Below are 19,090 nucleotides of genomic sequence, written 5' to 3'. Positions count from 1 at the left end.
TATTTATTTATGCATCTTAATACCTATAAATATAGAAATTAAGTACATTTCATTTATTTTAGTTCGACACCAACGGTATATATACTCGTGAGAGAAACATTCTGGAAACTACACTACAAAACATACCTTGGTACATACATTACAAACCATCAATTGATTTTATAACAATTGCACATATTGTAGGAATGACTTAGATGAAAGGTTAATCTATTGTTACAAATAAACGGTTAGCAGTGTTTTTGTAGATGATATCAACACTATACTATTCTGCTGCTGGCCTGGTACTAACATTACACATTCAAATAATTTCCGAATAACTTACAAATATTACTGTAGTTAATGCTTCAAAGGCTAATTCAGAGTGTGAAAGGAAGCACCAACAAATCTCTAACCAAGTGTGAAATCATTTAACTAAGCGATTACTCCACTAGGGTAGAGGACACGCCGTCCGTTGACGAATGCTTTGGGTCCCTGGTTTGAATTGCACCATTAATATCCATAGCAATATAATACTGTAACAATAATTTACAGCACCTGCAAAGCGATAAATTTATCATAATTTAAATATAGGCATATATTTCAACATGAATAATTAGTTATTTTTAGAATAATATTTTACATACTTGGGTAACCAGGCATACGATTTACAAACCATGCTTAAGTTAAATAATCTACCATAACTTTTATTTTTAAAAATCTCAAATCTTTTAAAACCTATGATTTATTTATAATTATTATATTTAACTAAAGAGACATTTAAGACATACAGTATAACTGGTGCCACATTCCAAAACTAGGCACAATGTAAAACCAGAATCAATCATGTTACTGTAGCAAGATACCTCTCTTTACAACTATTAAGTTTATTCTGTTCAAACAGGCACACTAAAATCCTATGTCTACTAAAACTTTAAATTTGCCATATAAAATCCAAATCAAAGAAAAATAATTTGCATAAAATTAACAGCACACTTTGAAATATCAGCTTTGCTTTTAAATATAGTATGCATATTATAACACAAGAGCCACTTATCTTCAAAAATTTATACATGATTCTGCATTAAAATATTTAAGTACAATTTACAAATTAGAATAGTTCCCATTGTTCTTACTTGAATAGAAACACTACATATGTCCAATTTGAATCATGATTTTGTCCAGATTCCAAAATCATTTAAAAGCCTGATAAACACGCTGAACAAATTTCATTCTGGTTTTGACGTCCTCTGCAGTCGCTGTCAAGCCCCAAAATTCAAAACGCTTCTCAACCACCGCTGTCCAGAACAACCCCCACATAAATAGTATCGTTGCAACCGTGAAAATCAAATCTACAACAAAAGTTAGGGCACCAATAATCAAAGCCTTTAATATGTACATTACAACTAAGAGTAATATGGCTTGCCAATAAAAACTCTGTTGTTTTATATTTTCTAACTTGGCCTTCTCTAGGACTCCAGACACCTTGTTTAAAACTGTTTGCAGCTCTATGCCCTTTGCTGGTAATTCTCCGGCATCAGATTCTGTCAAAAAAGCAAATTACATTTCAGTATAAATATGCAGACTTCATTGAATGTAATTAGAGTACGTATATTTCATTTATTTATCCTGGCGTGCCTTGGGCCCCAAAAGCACAAGGTCACCACGAAAAAAGTCTGGAGCCCTAGTAAACTATAATATAGTTAGCTATAATACTGTATAAAAACTTAAGTTCAACAAAACTACAAAAAAGTGAAAGGCCAAGTTACATTATAATTACATTATATATATATACAGAGTAAAATACTGTAAATTCAGTGTTTCAATAGCTGTAGGGATACAAAGAAATAATAACTACAACTTGATGTCTCAATTTCCAACACTTAAACATGAAGACACAGAAAAAGACAAAGAAGCACACCCTTACATCTACAACTCTGCCAAACTACACTAGGCAATGGGCCTTTACAGAGTGTCAATCATACTTAACAATTGACCAATCAGGACAAGGCCTGGGATATGCGTGCGTTCTACAAACACATGTTGTTCCACAAACGCATGTTTTTACCTACAATTAAGCCATTAGTGTGCAGGACCTTGCAACAATACCTTAGCAGAATGGTCCATTAATACTATAGAATACAAATTTATTTCCATTAATAAAAATTTTAATATATATACATATCATTAAACATCATTTATCACAGAGACAAAAACCACAGGGTTTGCTCACCATCTTTAGAGACAATGTCTAGTGTTGCTCTAACACCTTCATGATCCGAGTAAAATATGTCAAATCCTGGAATCTGTCCCATGGTCAAACAGCAGTCTCGGCAAACAACATCTTTGTCGTTACCATTGTACAGGATGTAGTCTATCCGTATACCTTCAGTAATTTCTTCCGGTTTCTTTTTCACATGGGTATATACGTTATTAGGTTTGTCACATGTGGTGCCTATATTACCATCCTGGAAAATGAGAGCGAAGAGAAATAATAAATAGCACACATGTTAAGGCTAAAAGATTACATTTTATTGTTATCATTTTTGTATTACACCTCATGATATGCTATAATTCTAACAAGGGTGATCAATCTAGCGAGGCAATTAAAGGTCATCTAAGAGCAATATAACCCGGTACCTAGGATTGGTAACTGAACATAATTGAAGCCTATAGCTGGGAAAACATTGTGTTGTACGTTTGCTAAATCAAAATCTGTTCCTTGTGCTGGATGATGCGATGCCATCTGTTGATTGTCGGTGGCAGTCTGAATGAATCATCATTAAAAAAGATCTGTTGCGCGTGCGTCGCGGCATTGCGTTCTCCATACAATCACGTCGGCAAATGACTGCTGGTTGCAGTGATCACCTGGCTTAAAATATGTAATATTTTACAGAAAGTCTCTTCAAAACTTTCCAATTGACATTACCAGGTCCATAGGCAAGTTTGTTTACTTACTTCTTCCATAAAAGACTCCTTCAAACAAAATCCAACGCCACCCTTGATGCAGTACAGCATCATACAGACATTATTGCATTATTGCACATTATAAAGTTACCCTTTTCTAGAAGACAAGTACAACCAGTGTATACTATTGACTGCTTTGATGGGCTATTATGTAGTATCAAACATGACATAACAAAATGCAGCAAATATACTGTACACTAAATACATAGATTGAACTAACAATATTATTTGTTTTCAACCCAACTGGCTCTTAATCTTTACCTCCTTGTTTGGTCTCTCTTCCCAGGCATCTCTCAAGTTTGCATTTTTTAAGATAATCTGCATACAAAGGGAGCTCTTCTCCGAGTTGAAATCCCCCATGACCAAGTTAACATCACTTGACTGACAAGTCTGTCGGACAAAGCTACTCAGTTCATAGGACTGGACGAGACGATGTGCGTAGTACTCGTCCTGGTCAATGAAACTCTCATCATGAGATGGTCCGTACATTGCTGTCATCTGGGAAAAAAACAATAATCATAGTTTTTCAGATTATTGAAGTGGCAATCTTATATAGTTAAATCATCAGTTTAGAGGTTGCCGACACTTCCATGCTTGTTGAAAATGCAAACATACTCAGCGCTCCATCCCTGTGGTTGGCAGTGAAGCAGTGAATAGCCTTACTACACCTAAATAAACTTGACTACTGTACTGTTCACTGTAAATCACCAGAATAAAACATGACCAGTGTGAAGTAAAATAATGTAAAGTGCTACAGTGATATGAATACATGTACTTTCTAATATAGTAATTACACAGTGTACAAACATAAAATTAGTTAAATGGAACCACTAGTTTAACATTTGCAGCTGTAGTAGAAGTGCATGGTTAAACTGGGTTGGTCAGGCTGTCAACCACAACCACTGTAAGACTGGCAACCCCACTTTGTAGTGTTAGCAAAATGCTGAATAGTACCCAGTAGCATGAAAGATAGATAACAAAGAGCAAGCAGATGAGCTTCTCGGAATCAATGGCCATTTATGCTTACATTAAAGAGTATGATTATTATGTAGTTGTACAATTTAAAAAAAGATATATTTTTAAAAAAATCTAAAAAAATATATATAAAGTACATACATATAACAAAACTTTAAAATGTGTAGAATGTCTTTACTTACATGTGTAGTGTAAACATTGATCTTCAGACCATCTATTTCCACTTGGCATAATCCAACCAGTTTCTTGGCGTACCAATCACAGTGACGGATCTTGTGTGGAAATGCGTTTAGAGAAAATGCCTTTTGCGCTGTGTCAAGGATTGGTCCTTTAGAAAAAATACAAACCCCACTGCCTATAAAGCCACTGGAAAAGGTGATTGGAAAATTATTTTAAAAAACTGTTCATGTTATATTTATTGTAAAATAAACTATACAAGACATACAGGTAAGTAAATTATAGATACAGTATGAAGGAAACATTAAATAAATCGATCTACCTCTGGACATCCTTACAAACATCAAGAAAATATATAAAATGTGACCCAAGCTCACAAACAGACTGTAAACTCGTCCTCAGGCAAAAATGAGTTTTTGTTATAATGGCATAGAACATATCATTTACTTTAAAATGACAGTTAAATGATCTCAATCGGGTGTCTGGAAGCAAAGTTATGACCGTTTGAATAATTGTCATCTTAAATCAAGTTTTGAGAAAAATGCTTTTATTTTCGGCAGGTTTCTATTCATTTTTCATTAGCTCCCATCTGAAAATGGTTGGAATACAGTTGGAATTTTAAACTCAAACTTCGGGAATAGTAAGATTAAAAGTTAATAACTTATACTTTATTTATTATACAAAAACCCAATTCACACAAAATTCACGTTTCGCCCTATTGAGGCTTGTTTCTCAATACAGTGCAGTGCGAGTTTACGGCCCTTTTGTGAGCTTGGGTCACAAATAAAAATATGAAAAATGAAACTAACTAAACAAATATTTCTTAACACGTTTTTCTACCAGTTTCACTTACACTTTCCAAATTAATTTTGTTTTTAATAGCAAATTGAAAGTGATAAATATTAGCATAATGGGAAGTTAATATGTTTTATCTTCCATTTATTTATTTATTGCCACTAATTTCTGTAAAATGTTTAAATGAAGATTCAACTCCAGTTAATATTTTCTTAATTATTATATCATATTACTTTGGGAGTCTCACTCAATATTATAGCTCTGATGGTGAGAGGTTGTTTTTGATTTATTGCTTTTATTGACTAATAAAGTTATATTGTATTGTATTAAGTCGTTGAAAAATCATGGTATTTTGACATACCTTGAACCCAGTTCAATGCAACAACCCCACTCATTCATAATAGGTAACAATATTAACTTCATTATCAACTTTATTTTTTTACTTATTCTTCATATATTTGTTTTTAAAACAGAAATTCACTTTTAGTATAAATTTACACCGACCTGTAGAAATAATGCGAATAAGGTAACACTTTCTTTAATCCCTCTTGTAAGTCCTTAATATCACTGTTCGTAAACACCTTAAAAAAAATTTTACATTTTTGAGATGTACAAAAAGAGGTCAAAACACGTTGAATTTTTAAAGCTTTATATAATTACTGATAATTAATCAACAATATAATTATCTGAGAAACATTACAAGGAATATATTTCTTATAGATCAAGGCAAATGTATGATAGAAATTAAACTGATATATTAATGGATTATGCTATTATTAAGGAATTCAATAATGAACAAATATAAGGTCTGAGTTTTCAATTATTAAATAACCCTGTTTTTTAACTGTGAGGCATATTTACTGCACAGGCAAGAATATTTGTTTTCATTGTATTTTCACTCATTACCGTATTTGGCCAAATAAAAAAAATGAGTTGTTTCTCGTACCTTTGCTCATTCATTTTCTCTGCGGGATGTAATCAGCGTAGGACAACCCGGGGGCATTCCGGAGTCGCCAGTGTAAACAGCACTGAATTTGATTCCGGAATTAGGCCTCACCTGGCGCCTACCACAGCTGTGGTCAGGTAGGCCTAAACTTTGCTAACAACAGGCTAGGCCTAGACACTTTTCAAATTAAACCCTCTACGCTCTGGTATAGACTTGATATCAAAACTGCTGATTTAATTCGCATAATTTAAAAACAATCTGCAGGTACATTGCTTCAATATTGACAATAATTGTGGCTTCGTGGCGATGTGATGATCACCATCGCAACAAAAATTGAGGGCGGTATTTGAACCGGAGTTCGTTGCCGATGTAAAATGGGAGCATCTCGGGATCAACTTGGACTTTTTCGTTTGATGTAAATGGGAAATGCACCCGGGATCACTCCGGAATTAACCCGGGTCGATTCTGCCCTTGGCAGTGTAAAAGGGGTACTACTGTAGTATCATAGATCCTCCACACTTGACTTGTTTAGGCCTACTAATTACTATAAGTATGGAATTCCCTGCAAACCTTATTTCAATGGAAATGAGGTGTGCTTTCCAGGCTTAAAGACAAATGTATTATTAGACTGACTCATCCTTGAGTCACATGATCAACCTACCTCTTGCAGTGCCACTATATCATATTCCCCTTTTGCCAATTCTTGTATAATCTTCTTGAACCGTATTTCCTTATCCTTGGAAAGGTATGGAACACCCCTGAAATAAGCATCATAAACAGTGATTGGCTGTTGAAAAGTCAACAAAGCTATGCACAAAGAAGATGAATCAATCACATTAGTAAACTTTAAAAAGCAGGTTGTAAAAAAGCCTAATTATAAATCTTACTTAGGCTGAGCTTGCTAAGTTGTTAGTTAGGTGCCATATATAAGAAAAGACAATTCTATACCTTGTTTAGCAAACCCGCCGGCCGTTGGTAATGATTTCAAATAAAAACAAATTTTATATTTGACTGAAAAAATGGAAATTTCACAAAAAAAATAAAAGTTTTTCTATATTTTTATTATGCACGCCGCTGCCTTGAAATCTCCAAAAATAAGATATGTATATTTCTTCCTAATTATACAAATTTAAAGCATTTATTAACCACCTCATTACTAGTCCCTACCTGTCCTAGGCCTACAATGTTTAAATTCACCAATAAAATGTTAATTTTATATTCTCCTCCTCCATCTGGATGTTTTTAGCAAAACTATCTGCTAAATAAGAAAACAAAATGTTATTTTTATTTCCGACTTCCTATGGCGTATTTAAAAAAAATAAGTTCACAAAAAAAGATATAAAAAAGTCTCAATAATCCTTATAATAAATAAAAAACAACAATAAGAGTAAGAGTGTACGAGAAGACACATTCCAAACAAAGTATCCTCTGCTAACATACAGCATTACTGCAGCAATGCCTGGCTGGGTTTAGGCCTCCAATCATTACTTTAGTTTTACACTTACACACAATTTCAATTTCCAACCACTCCACTCCCCTTCTTTAAGATTTTATCTACCCTAGGCCAGCACCGGCAGGCTAGTCTAGGCCCTAACCAGGCCTGGGCCTGGCCTAGGTTAGGTGAACTAGCCTACCTACTAGGCCTAGCTAGGCCTACTTTACTATACTAGGCTAGCTCTGCTGGTGGTAGCTGGCTTTTTTCAATTTACGTAATAATCATCAACGTTGATCCATTTAGTGGCATGTTTTACATTTAAAAGTTTACTCACCAACAATTTAACGTTAAAACTTGCAATGTAGTGTGTTTCCCACTCATTTTGCAGTGTTTTTGCTGATCTTTAGTACGACCTTTCCTTTTTGAAAACTTACCTTGACCTCTAGGCCCATACGTTTTCTATTTAAACGACGGATACCTGACTTCCTGATTTACACAACTACTAGCTATTTCCCCAGTTGCCTGTCATATAGCTCAATAAAATACACCGGTTAGGCACAATAAGGCTATTCACAATAGGACTAATAATGTATTGACAATATGTTCGTACTCTTGGTATTAGTACTTAAAGAGTCTACGCAAAATATCCAATATGGCAGCTTCCATGACGTTGCTCGTGTGACTGGAATTCATGTCGATAGTTTTAATTTATCATTAATAATTTTGAAACGCATTCATACATTGTTAGTTGGTAAATAGACAGTAAATTAGGAGTATAAGCCCGGGTTAATTAATTAGCGTTAGGACTGGGTTTAGGGCCTAACTAACCTAGGGTAGGCCTATAGTATAGTAGTAAACTACAGTAGGCTTAGGTTAGGGCCTAGCTAGGCTAGGCCCTATCAAGGCTAGGCTAGGCCCTATCTAGGCTAGGCCTAAAAAAAAGGCCTAGCAGGCTAGGCCTAACCTAAGTCTGAGGTCTAACATAGAGAAAGAGTAGGCATGGGTCCCTGGCTAGGCTTAGGCTAGGTAAATTTGTTCGCGCGAATCAAAAGCGATCTAAATGTGTGTATATATATATATATATATATATATAGATTAAAAGGCAAAATACTGGAAAACAACAATGCTGTGGGAAACAATGGCTGGATCTCAGTAATTGTGTTGCCCACGCCAGACCGACCGACCTAAATTTTACGAAATTCAGTGTCAGCATTTTTAGTTTTTTTTCCTCTCTTTTTGACTACAACGAACAATATTTTTGGACAGTATAAGCAAATAAGGCTTGGCCGGTCAGGCTAGGGGGCCAAGGCCTAGCCTATTTTGCCGGATGGTACGCAATGCAAATCCAAAATTATTGTATTATAATGTATATTATTGTGTATTCTCTACTTTTTAGGCGTAAACACATTTTTGGTTGTTAAAAAAAGAAAAATTTTCCTACTGACCTAAGCATTTTTTGGATTTTTCCTAAAACGTGGCCAATACAACAATTTTTTTTTGCCTCATGCACATGCGGTCACATTGAGTTTTCACTTCAGTGAAATCAGTAGTTTAAACTGTCTACTTTTTTCAAAGCGAAAAAATGCACAGCCAATCAGAGCTCAGGAAGCGAAAAAATAAGTCTGTATAGGCTGATTTAAGTGAATTATAACAATGATTTCACCAACCAGGTGTAATATTTATTGTAGGCCTATTGAAAATGATTCATTTTGACACTTTTTTATTTTCTGAATAAGATTGAAAATATTTAAATTTTCAATGGAACAGTTCCTTTGTCTGGATTTACTTTGTTCATGATGTTGAAAAGTACATATATAGGAGCATGCTCAGTGGGAATGTGTGAGTTTGTAGCTTATGCAATCCCAGTTGTGCCTAAGCATGGCACTGCCAAAGTAGCATCCTATTAATAATATTATTAATAGGTCCATGATCTAACTATCCAACTCGGATTTGTAAATTACTGATAAAACTGTACATGTGACGCTAAACAAATAATTTTTTTTTATTTGGCCTTATTTTAGTTTAATTTTTTTTAAATTATAATTGTACAGGATTTAGCATAAGTAATTATTTTAATTTCAGCTGTACATTTATTATAATTTATTTCATGTGTAGAACATTAATAAAACAAACATAAATTAACAAAATAAAAAAATAAAAACTTTTTTTGCAATTTCATTATATATTTTAGACTTGTTAATATGGAGAGTGATCAAGATTCTGAGAATCAGCTTGTGGATGGAAGTGATGTAGTGGAAGTAAATGAAGATGACCTTGTTGAGGTTATTGACCTTGATCATCAAGGTGAAGAAGGTACAACAACCCTTTTCAATATATGCTACATTTAAATGTTTTTCAGTACATACATCTGAGCATCTGATTGGTTGAAAATGCAGAACTGGTTTAAATAAATAATTAATAATAATAATGATATAATAATAATATTAATGATAATAATAATAATAGTAATAGTAATAATAATAACAATAATAATAAAATAATGTGTTAGACTTCTAAAGCTCATAATGCCAACAAGTCCTCTAAGTGCTTCACATAATTACCACTGTTCATTGGATCAAGCACATACTGTATGGAACACATGCTCAGCTCCCTGGGAAGAATTCCATAATGCCTAACAAAAAAAATGTTTGTTTGCCCTCCAGCGCCCGCCCCTAGCTCACTGAGAAATTGAAAGTTTTTTTTTGTTTTTTTTTTCAATTTTTTTGTTCACAAATTTTGTTATTATTTTTCTCCATTTTGCACATGAAAGTTGTCTAAATTTGGTGTCGTCTGCAAAATAATGATTATGGCTTATTTTTATTCAGTCTGATGAATACCCTTTGAAAACAAATAGTGAGACAGGTATAATTGCAAGCATTGCAATTTAATACTATGTAGGGTCAACCATGAGTGACCGACCTGTTTGGTATAACTTAAATACCTCGTGAAGGGTGCATTTACACAACTACTAGCTATTTCCCCAGTTGCCTGTCATATAGCTCAATAAAATACACCGGTTAGGCACAATAAGGCTATTCACAATAGGACTAATAATGTATTGACAATATGTTCGTACTCTTGGTATTAGTACTTAAAGAGTCTACGCAAAATATCCAATATGGCAGCTTCCATGATGTTGCTCGTGTGACTGGAATTCATGTCGATAGTTTTAATTTATCATTAATAATTTTGAAACGCATTCATACATTGTTAGTTGGTAAATAGACAATGTAAATTAGGAGTATAAGCCCGGGTTAATTAATTAGCGTTAGGACTGGGTTTAGGGCCTAACTAACCTAGGGTAGGCCTATAGTAATTCATAGTAGGCCTAGGATTAGGGTCGTAGCGGCCGCCAGGGAAAGCGGCCGCGAGTCGATACACAGCAATTTGTATGGAGCGCCAAGCGCGCAGTACTGTATGCAAAATGTATGTTGGATAATGGGCATCAGAGTTCGATATTAATACTGCTTTAATCAATTATCAAATTAATGTATATTTTCTTTCATAATTTATATATAGCCTAAGCCTAGTATATAAATCGAGACTTAATATTTAGTTAGATTATTTATTATATCAATTGATTTATAGTATGCCTATTTTCTTACAGAAATGGATGGTACTTTTTAACTGGCTTCTTTCTTTAGTTATCTATTCGAATTTTACTAACTTGTGTTCAGTTTGTTCTTTAGTGAATGAACATCTGTTTGTCATTGCATTTGACCTATGTTTTTCACGTTCATCACATTTTATTACATTGTAAATTTAGTATTGACAGATCCCATGTTGAAATCCGTTTGTGTCCTGAAAGAAATATAAAATACAAGTTCATTATACATAAAAATCAGAACTGATAACATATAATAAATATCAATTTAATCATATCATAATTCAATTATGTCATGTACGTACAAAATGTTTCGATCTGTAATCAATCTGTAAACAAATCGATCTTTAATCAATCAATCAATCGGAATAGCGCTACTGGCGTTCCATACATTTTGAGCGTGGCCGCTTTCCCTCGCGGCTGCTACGACCATACTCCCTATAGTATAGTAGTAAACTACAGTAGGCTTAGGGCCTAGCTAGGCTAGGCCCTATCTAGGCTAGGCCTAACCTAAGTCTGAGGTCTAACATAGAGAAAGAGTAGGCATGGGTCCCTGGCTAGGCTTAGGCTAGGTAAATTTGTTCGCGCGAATCAAAAGCGATCTAAATGTGTGTATATATATATATATATATATATATATAGATTAAAAGGCAAAATACTGGAAAACAACTGCTGTCTCTTATACACATCTAGATGTGTATAAGAGACAGATATTATATAATAAAAAAAATTGTGTTGCCCACGCCAGACCGACCGACCTAAATTTTACGAAATTCAGTGTCAGCATTTTTAGTTTTTTTTTTCTCTCTTTTTGACTACAACGAACAATATTTTTGGACAGTATAAGCAAATAAGGCTTGGCCGGTCAGGCTAGGGGGCCAAGGCCTAGCCTATTTTGCTGGATGGTACGCAATGCGAATCCAAAATTATTGTATTATAATGTATATTATTTTGTATTCTCTACATTTTAGGCATAAACATATTTTTGGTTGTTAAAAAAAGAAAAATTTTTCCTACTGACCTAAGCATTTTTTGGATTTTCCCTAAAACGTGGCCAATACAACAATTTTTTTTTGCCTCATGCACATGCGCTCACATTGAGTTTTCACTTCAGTGAAATCAGTAGTTTAAACTGTCTACTTTTTTCAAAGCGAAAAAATGCACAGCCAATCAGAGTTCAGGAACGAAAAAATAAGTCTGTATAGGCTCATTTTAATTGAATTATAACAATGATTTCACTAACCAGGTGTAATATTTATTGTAGGCCTATTGAAAATGATTAATTTTAACACTTTTTTATTTTCTGAATAAGATTGAAAATATTAAAATTTTCAATGGAACAATTTCTTTGTCTGGATTTACTTTGTTCATGATGTTGAAAAGTACAATATAAAAAGTAACAATATAGGATCATGCTCAGTGGGAATGTGTGAGTTTGTAGCTTATGCAATCCAAGTTGTGCCTAAGCGTGGCACTGACAAAGTAGCATCCTATTAATAATAATATTAATAGGTCCATGATCTAACTATCCAACTTGGATTTGTAAATTACTGATAAAACTGTACATGTGACGCTAAACAAGTAATTTTTTTTTATTTGGCTTTATTGTAGTTTAATTTTTTTTTTATTATAATTGTACAGGATTTAGCATAAGTAATTATTTTAATTTCAGCTGTACATTTATTATAATTTATTGTAATTATTAATGTGTAGAACATTAATAAAACAAACATAAATTAACAAAATAAAAAAAAAAAACTTTTTTTGCATTTTCATTATATATTTTAGACTTGTTAATATGGAGAGTGATCAAGATTCTGAGAATCAGCTTGTGGATGGAAGTGATGTAGTGGAAGTAAATGAAGATGACCTTGTTGAGGTTATTGACCTTGATCATCAAGGTGAAGAAGGTACAACAATCCTTTTCAATATATGCTACATCTAAATGTTTTTCAGTACATACATCTGAGCATCTGATTGGTTGAAAATGCAGAACTGGTTTAAATAAATAATTAATAATAAATTACTGATTTGTTGTCCTCTTGATGAACATGTCCTTCAATCCGATTTAGATACTATATACAATTGGAGTAAGAATAATCACATGACTATTAACGAAACTAAATTTAAAATAATGAGAATCACCCGCTCAAAAATTGTCAGTGAATCCTTGAAAACTTACAGTATTAATGGTTCCCAACTCGACATTGTAAAACATTATAAGTATCTTGGTGCTATTATTTCTTCAAATTTAGGGTGGGGGGAACATATAAAATCTGTCATATCTAAATCTTCACGTCTCTTGGGTTTCATCAAACGGCTCATTCCTTTTTCTAATTCAAAACTCATATTAAAATTATACACTGCTCTTGTTCGACCTCTCATTGAGTATGGTGTGTCCCAGCCTGGAATTCCTATCAACAAGGACATATTCAGCAATTAGAACGCATTCAAAAGGAGAGCGACGAGGGCCTGTTATTTATTTATCAATTGTCCACCTTATGAAGAGAGACTTACTAACCTTAGAATACATTCTCTAAAACACCGATTTAATTTACTGACAATCTCATTAATTTGTAAGTGTCTCTACTCAATTCATGATTTGGATATATTTCCATTTGTTTCTGTCAATCAAAGACACACTGACAATTTAAAATTTACACATGCTTTAGCCAGGACTAATGCTTTAAAACACACAGCTTTTAATAGTTTCCCCCGACTCTGGAATGCTTTACCTGCTGATAAAAGAAATTTATTACTCTTTAACATTAATAATTTTTTGATGGAACTGAATGATTATTATAACAACATTTAAGGGATTTGGGAATTTGCTTGATTGTTCTCTCTGTGGTTTATTTTATCTGTACTTTTTATTAGGCCTTTTAATCTTTTTGTAATTATATTATGTTTTCTTATACCGTACTGCATTTTAATGTTTATAATATTTTTAAAATTATGTATATAGAATTGCGATATTGTATTTTTGTTGTCATGAGGAGAGCCCCTCGACAGTAGATCTTCTACATTTGGGCAATCCTGCCACATGACAACAATTACTCTTTTTGAAATTTTATATTTGTATATTTTATATATTTATATCTATTTGGCGAAATAAATGAAATGAAATATAATAATAATATTAATGATAATAATAATAGTAATAGTAATAATAAAAATAACAATAATAAAATAATGTGTTGGACTTCTAAAGCTCATAATGCCAACAAGGCCTCTAAGTGCTTCACATAATTACCACTGGTCATTGGATCAAGCACATACTGTATGGAACACATACTCATCTCCCTAGGAAGAATTCCATAAGGCCTAACAAAAGAAATGTTTGTTTGCCCTCCAGCGCCCGCCCCTCACTCACTGAGAAATTGAAAGTTTTTTTTGGTTTTTTTTTCAATTTTTTTGTTCACAAATGTTGTTATTATTTTTCTCCATTTTGCACATGAAAGTTGTCTAAATTTGGTGTCTGATGCAAAATAATGATTATGGCTTATTTTTATTCAGTCTGATGAATACCCTTTGAAAACAAATAGTGAGACAGGTATAATTGCAAGCATTGCAATTTAATACTATGTTAATTTTGGTGACAGGAGAAAAAAAAAAAACTAAAAAAAAAAAAAAAAATGTTTTTGCGCCCGCTCCTCCTATGCAATATCCAGCATTAAAGGGCAAACAAACAATTTATTTTTTTTTAGGCCTAATTTTGCAGCTGTAGTCAGCACAATTTGTGTTCGAGGTTACCAAACAATTATTTCACAAAGACCTATGCCTAGGACATAGTTTTTACTGTGTAGAGGCTGTACTATCATAAGCAGAAATATTTTTAGTAAAATATATCTCAACAATTTTTGTCCTTTTCAAGATGGAAGCGAGATGGAGATGGAAGGATATGATGGGGAAGATGAAGAAGGAGCTGAAGAGGAAAAAGAGGAGGATGAAGCTAGGATGGAAGACATACAAGATGATTCTGACTTCTGCTTCAAAGCACATACAGGTATTGAAGTGGGACACCCTGCCCCACTTAAAGTTTTTGAATATTAAATGAAATTAATCAAATGAATTTCATTTAAATTTAAGTTTGAGATTGCGATTTATGGGCCATCTAGTAAAGGTATAGAGGTACAGTATTTACTTCAGCACTGGAGGATTCATTTCCGGCCGTCTAGAGGTGCCATAATCATAAATTTTCTTACCTTGTGCCCTCTGTTGGTGAAAGTTCCTCTCTGGACCCTTTATTTCAAATTTCTGGATCTGCCACTGCTCAGCCACAACCATCTTCGGGCTGAGGTAGTCTAAACCCTCTATCTGTAAAATTCTTTATCAAGGTACCTTCTGTTTCAGATTTTTAATTTTTTAAAAATTTATAACATATACATTATACAATTTCAGACAAAATGTAACTGTGTCTTTTTAAAATGGTCCTGTCTAAATTAATACAATTGATACTTAATTTCAAAAATGATAAAAGCTTAATCTACCACCTAGAGTACACTGAGTTTTGGATCCACCACTGATTTTAAGTGATATTCTAAACAGCAAAACATCATTTTGTATGGTTATTAATAAAAAAGCATTTATTATTTATCAAAATTTAGCTTCAGTGTTCAGTTGTGATCTTGACCCCAAAACATCTAGCTTGGCTATTACTGGAGGAGAAGACGATAAGGCTTATGTGTGGAACATAGCCGATGGCACAACAGCTCTAATCTGCACAGGTTTGGAGATTATATTTCCTTCAATCATGACTCTAGTTTTTTGATAAGATTCATCTTGTACCGTGCTGTTGGGCGTCTTTATGTCAGTTCAGAATATTACCGGCAGTGGCATCGAGAGCCAGTAAGGGACCTAGGGCAACACCTCACCTGGGCCCCCTTCTTCACTTGGGACCCCACTTGGCTGCGCCCCAAATTAAGTCTCCTTCTAAGACCCTATTTGTCCAAACCTACATACATGAATATGATTCCATGTGATTATTTTTTCGCAAAGATGCCCATAAAACCATAATGTAGAGTTTGTTCTGACAACAAAAGTTTTCATCCTGGCTTGGGCTCGGGCCCTATGGAGATTTTGTTTTACCCCGAAAATTTTTCATCTTGGTCCGGGCCCCCCAGTAGACCCGGGCCCCGGTGCAGCAACCCCCTCCCTGACCCCCCTTCTCGACGCCACTGATTACCGGTAATTGCTTTTACAAATTAGCATATTCATGACTGCTAACTCACAGGCTCAGTTGAAATAGAAGCCAGTAAATACTTTTATAACACCGCTAAATAGATGCCTGTCATTTGAGTGGTGGATTTCATATCATGTGACATTGGTTATTTACTCCATTTACTCATCATGGAAATTTAGTTCCACCGTGCATTTTTATTTCCATCTGTGTATTTTCTTTCCACCTGTTTTTTCCCATTACACGGTGCCTAGGATACGATATGGCAATCAACCTAATACAATCTTTTGATTGGTTAAAGAGACACTATTCTATTCTATTTAGAAAAAGGGTAAATTTTTTCATAAAACATTAAATGACTAGAATCTCCATTCAGAAAAATGGTAGATTTTTTTCATAAAATATCAAATGACAAGAATCTATTTCATGTGTTATAAAACAAATAATGAATGTTTTTTATTTGTGCAATGGAAAGAATATTTTAATTTGTTAAAAGTTTGACTGTTCCATTCATTTCGGCTCCACTCATGAATATTCAGTATTTGTATAATATTGTATTTAAAAATTGATTGCAGGTCCAACATATGTCTATATTAACTTCTTTTATTTAGGACATTCGGACTCGGTCACCTGTGTAGGGTTCAGCAGTGACTCAAAGTTTGTTGCTTCGGGTGACATGTCCGGACTAATCAAAGTGTGGAGCACAGAATCCTGGGAAGAAATTTGGTCATTTGAATGCTCTGACCTAGAGGTAGGAGCAGAAGAAATTTAAATTCTATTACCAATTTATTGGTAAATTGAGAAAACAAATATTCATGCAATATGATGCTTATTGTAAATTGTTTTAATGAATGAATTTATTTTGAAAATCTCAAAATCACATAAACGTAAGTAGATTTGAAAAATGTGACTGTGTTATCTTGAAACAGGATGGGTTTGATTTAGTTGCACACACCTACCTGCACAAAATAACAATTCTCTTGTTCATCAATAATCGTATGATGACATTAGATATTTCATAAATTATTGTGCCCTCTATAATCAGAAACTGATAATAATCATTTTTTCCCCGAAGTGGATGAAGTGGCATCCATCTGCCCACGTCCTCCTGGCAGGCACTGCAGATGGTGACATTTGGATGTGGAAGATACCGAGTGGAGAATGCAAGACCATGCAAGGTCATGGGTGTCAGACCACCACGGCAGAGATCTTTTCAGATGGTAAGTGATCTACTAATGAAAATCCTCTTTATAAGCAGGCAGATTCAAGGTGGGCAACCTTGGTTTCTAAATTTTTGAATGTGAAAAAAATAATGAGGTAAACAAAAATTTTCTTCAAAAATGTTGAAAGTGCTCTTTCCAGCCATGTAGAGGTGCCATAGACATACAATTTTGTACCTCAGCTGTCCCAACTATTGTCTTGCTCTTCAAATTCCTGGATGCTCCATTGATAAGCCTCAGCATGAAACACAGCAGTTGTAATTTAAATATTTTTCCTAGAGTTATTGAAATATATCATATATCCTGTGAATTAGAGTAGCTTGCATTTTTTTTTCGCTATAGTAAATTTCTTTCTAATTGAAGAACAGGGAGAGATGTTTTATGAATATTCAGACCCATGGAAATGAAGAAATAGCAATAAAAAAGCAAGTGTTTTTATTACTTAGGTAAACAGTGTTCTGCAGGTTATGAAGATGGCGTTATTAAGGTTTGGGATTTAAAGACAGCTAAAGCATTGACAACATTCAAAGGTGAGTTGAGTGAGTGTAGAGGTCTCCCTCTAATTATAGATATCTCCGGTGACAGACTACCTCCAATTAAAAACCACATTTCTGCAGCGTCGAGTGAATGCCCATGTTAGGTCTTTTTGATAATACAGGTCTCCTTCCAATTGAAAACCCCTCCAATTAATGACTGCCTCCAATTAATGACTGCCCCCAATTATAGACCACAATTCTGTGGCCCCAAATTACCAAATGTCTTTTATCTTTATTATTCTAATTAGAGACCAAAGCTGCTAAAGACTATGGAAACCTCAGTCTCAAAAGTGGTCTTTAATTGGAGGGAGACCTGATAGTCATAGGCATACTACTGTATTATCACGTTCTTGGTATATTGTCCAGGGTGTTGCAATACCTACATCTGTCTGTCCATAGTTTAGTAAGGTGTGGTAAAACAGTATGTACATCTGTATGCAGATTACCCATAATGAAGCTAATATAAGAATGTTTAAAATCATTATGTTATTTGTATAAAAGTGTGGAGAGTACCTTCGTTGGTTGTCAGTAATAAAGTAAATTTTGAAATTTGTATTGCTAAAGCTATCAAAACTTGTTTTGCCAAAATATTTCATTCACAGTTCTGTAGCAAAGAAAATGCATTAGTATATAAGTGGATATTAGAAGCGACTTCCTCCACTAACAAGGGTTGAGAGTAGTCATTTAAGACACATGGAACTATATCCCCCTTTGGAGTGTGTAAATGTTTCATAGGTGTTTGATGCAATGATCATGTAATAATGTGAAAAAGATTTGGCACTATATAAAACAGACATATGTCTATTAAAATAAATTTTGTATTTTGTTTTTATAATTTTTATATTTACTTTTTAAATATTATTATATTCATCAGTAATGAGCATTGATTAGTCTATTATAATATAAATAGGGTTTATGTCTATTCCCCTGCCTTGTCTAGTCTAATAACTACTTTATTCTTGCTTTGTTTTTCTGAAATAAATAATTTATGTATTGCTTTTTAAGGAAATTCTGGTCACCAAGACAGTGTGACATCTTTAGATTGCCATGACAACAACAATCTCATCTTGTCAGGATCTGTTGATGGGTCAAGCAAGATATATAATTGTAATACTGGGAAGGTAAGTTTGTCCTCAGCCACATTTCGAAGTAGAACTTGTAGTTCTACTTGTTTGTAGTTATGCACTTGGCAATTGTATTCCCGGCCTCTCCCCCCAGACCCGGGCCATAGAGCGAGGCACTGGGCGAAACTGAGTCGTGGAGGTACACATAGTTGTGTC

General features: G+C 33.9%; 2 protein-coding genes across 4 annotated transcripts in view; one reads left to right on the top strand and one right to left on the bottom strand.

The window, feature by feature from the left end:
• Positions 1-1,143: 1,143 nt before the first annotated feature.
• LOC117104611 (putative neutral sphingomyelinase) lies at positions 1,144-7,743 on the bottom strand. The gene is made up of 7 exons (XM_033245460.1): positions 7,606-7,743; positions 6,498-6,594; positions 5,395-5,471; positions 4,101-4,284; positions 3,205-3,441; positions 2,210-2,444; positions 1,144-1,520 (listed from the first exon to the last, which is right to left on the bottom strand). Exons 1-7 carry the CDS (start codon positions 7,650-7,652, stop codon positions 1,171-1,173), a joined length of 1,227 nt encoding a protein of 408 aa, XP_033101351.1. The 5' UTR covers positions 7,653-7,743; the 3' UTR covers positions 1,144-1,170.
• A 127-nt stretch (positions 7,744-7,870) lies between these two features.
• Positions 7,871-19,090, top strand: part of LOC117104610 (angio-associated migratory cell protein-like) — a 15,036-nt gene continuing 3,816 nt past the window's right edge. Inside the window, exons 1-8 of one of the 3 annotated variants that reach the window (XM_033245457.1) lie at positions 7,871-8,014; positions 9,463-9,584; positions 14,750-14,881; positions 15,483-15,602; positions 16,666-16,805; positions 17,130-17,274; positions 17,721-17,804; positions 18,816-18,931. In XM_033245457.1, coding sequence (XP_033101348.1) covers positions 7,872-8,014; positions 9,463-9,584; positions 14,750-14,881; positions 15,483-15,602; positions 16,666-16,805; positions 17,130-17,274; positions 17,721-17,804; positions 18,816-18,931 — 1,002 coding nt within the window. In that variant the 5' untranslated portion in view covers position 7,871. Of the gene's footprint in view, positions 8,023-9,462; positions 9,585-10,351; positions 10,489-12,663; positions 12,786-14,749; positions 14,882-15,482; positions 15,603-16,665; positions 16,806-17,129; positions 17,275-17,720; positions 17,805-18,815; positions 18,932-19,090 lie in introns of those variants that run through there. The other 2 variants (XM_033245459.1, XM_033245458.1) reach the window with 2 other exon arrangements.

The sequence above is a fragment of the Anneissia japonica genome, unplaced genomic scaffold (genome assembly GCF_011630105.1).
Source record: "Anneissia japonica isolate Jap-2015-1 unplaced genomic scaffold, ASM1163010v1 scaffold287712_len2945570_cov188, whole genome shotgun sequence".
Taxonomy (NCBI): Eukaryota; Metazoa; Echinodermata; class Crinoidea; order Comatulida; family Comatulidae; genus Anneissia; species Anneissia japonica.
This window is presented reverse-complemented; position numbering and strand designations above follow the sequence as displayed.